General features: G+C 20.2%; 1 protein-coding gene across 1 annotated transcript; it reads right to left on the bottom strand. All coding sequences in view use genetic code 6, as the record gives it.

Moving 5' to 3' along the window:
• Window positions 1–109: 109 nt before the first annotated feature.
• TTHERM_02525180 (kinase domain protein) lies at window positions 110–863 on the bottom strand (the record flags this gene model as incomplete). Its single annotated transcript, XM_001028312.1, has 3 exons — window positions 110–224; window positions 283–731; window positions 786–863. 3 exons carry the CDS (start codon window positions 861–863, stop codon window positions 110–112), a joined length of 642 nt encoding a protein of 213 aa, XP_001028312.1.
• Between the last annotated feature and the right edge of the window lie 183 nt (window positions 864–1046).

Genomic DNA, 1046 nt, shown 5'->3' with positions numbered 1-1046 from the left:
TTTTTGTAAATTTTACTTATCACCTCAATAGATTTTATTATTAAATAAATAATAAAGTATATTTTTTTATTGTAGATTGTATTAATAGATAATAATTTTATCTTTAATTTCAAATTTTTTAACTTTTTATAGAAAGGATGTATCCATTATAAATTATTTAATATTAAATCATTAATGATTTCTAGAAAAAATATAAAATGTTGATTAAATCTTGTATTTGAATTCTTAAATGATAATTTGTGGAAATTTAATTTCAATTTAAATTAATTTTAATATAATTACCCTAAATTTATTTCGACATTTTGAAATTCACTAATTTTATGCAAATCATCCATTCTCATTATTTCTATTTACTTGATATCCTTAATTTGAATCTAATTTTAAGAAAGTAGTGGAGCAATAGATCCAATGTTTACAGCCTCAATATTTTATATAGGACCTAAATAATGCTATGATATAATTTATTTCATATCATTTTAGTTTGATTTGAATTTGTTTGAATTCTATTCAACAATAATAGAAAGAGAAGCCCTGTTGACTCTTTCCCAGACAACTAATTGTTGAATAAATTTAAATATTTCAGTGTCTTGCTTAATTTTTATTTTTTATTTTTTGAAAGGCTCTTCATATTAATTTTAAGTCATATTCATAAAAGTAGTTCCTGTTTATTCTTTCAAAATTAAGTAATTGTCAAGCAAAGATAGTAGTAAGCCAACTGAATAAGAATCCGACTTAAAACAAAAATTTATTTGTATATATTAAGAAGCAGTTATAAAAATAATTACTTTTTTAGAGTATATCTTATTTTAATCATCATTTTTAGTTAAAATTTCAGGTGCCATGTACGCCCAATTTCCTACCATCTAAAAATATATTAAAATTTCTTGATAATTGTATATTAACTAAAATGACTTACATCTAAAATTTCAATTTATTCACAATTTTTTTCAAGTTAAGTAGATAATCCAAAATCACCTAAAATTAAAATGATTAAATTGTTTTTAAAAATTAAAAAATATCAGGATAAATTACATAGTTTGATTTCC

This window comes from Tetrahymena thermophila (genome assembly GCF_000189635.1).
Source record: "Tetrahymena thermophila SB210 genomic scaffold scf_8255430, whole genome shotgun sequence".
Lineage (NCBI taxonomy): Eukaryota > Ciliophora > Oligohymenophorea > Hymenostomatida > Tetrahymenidae > Tetrahymena > Tetrahymena thermophila.
The sequence above is the reverse complement of the archived record's forward strand: the minus strand, read 5'-3'. Positions and strand labels throughout refer to the sequence as shown.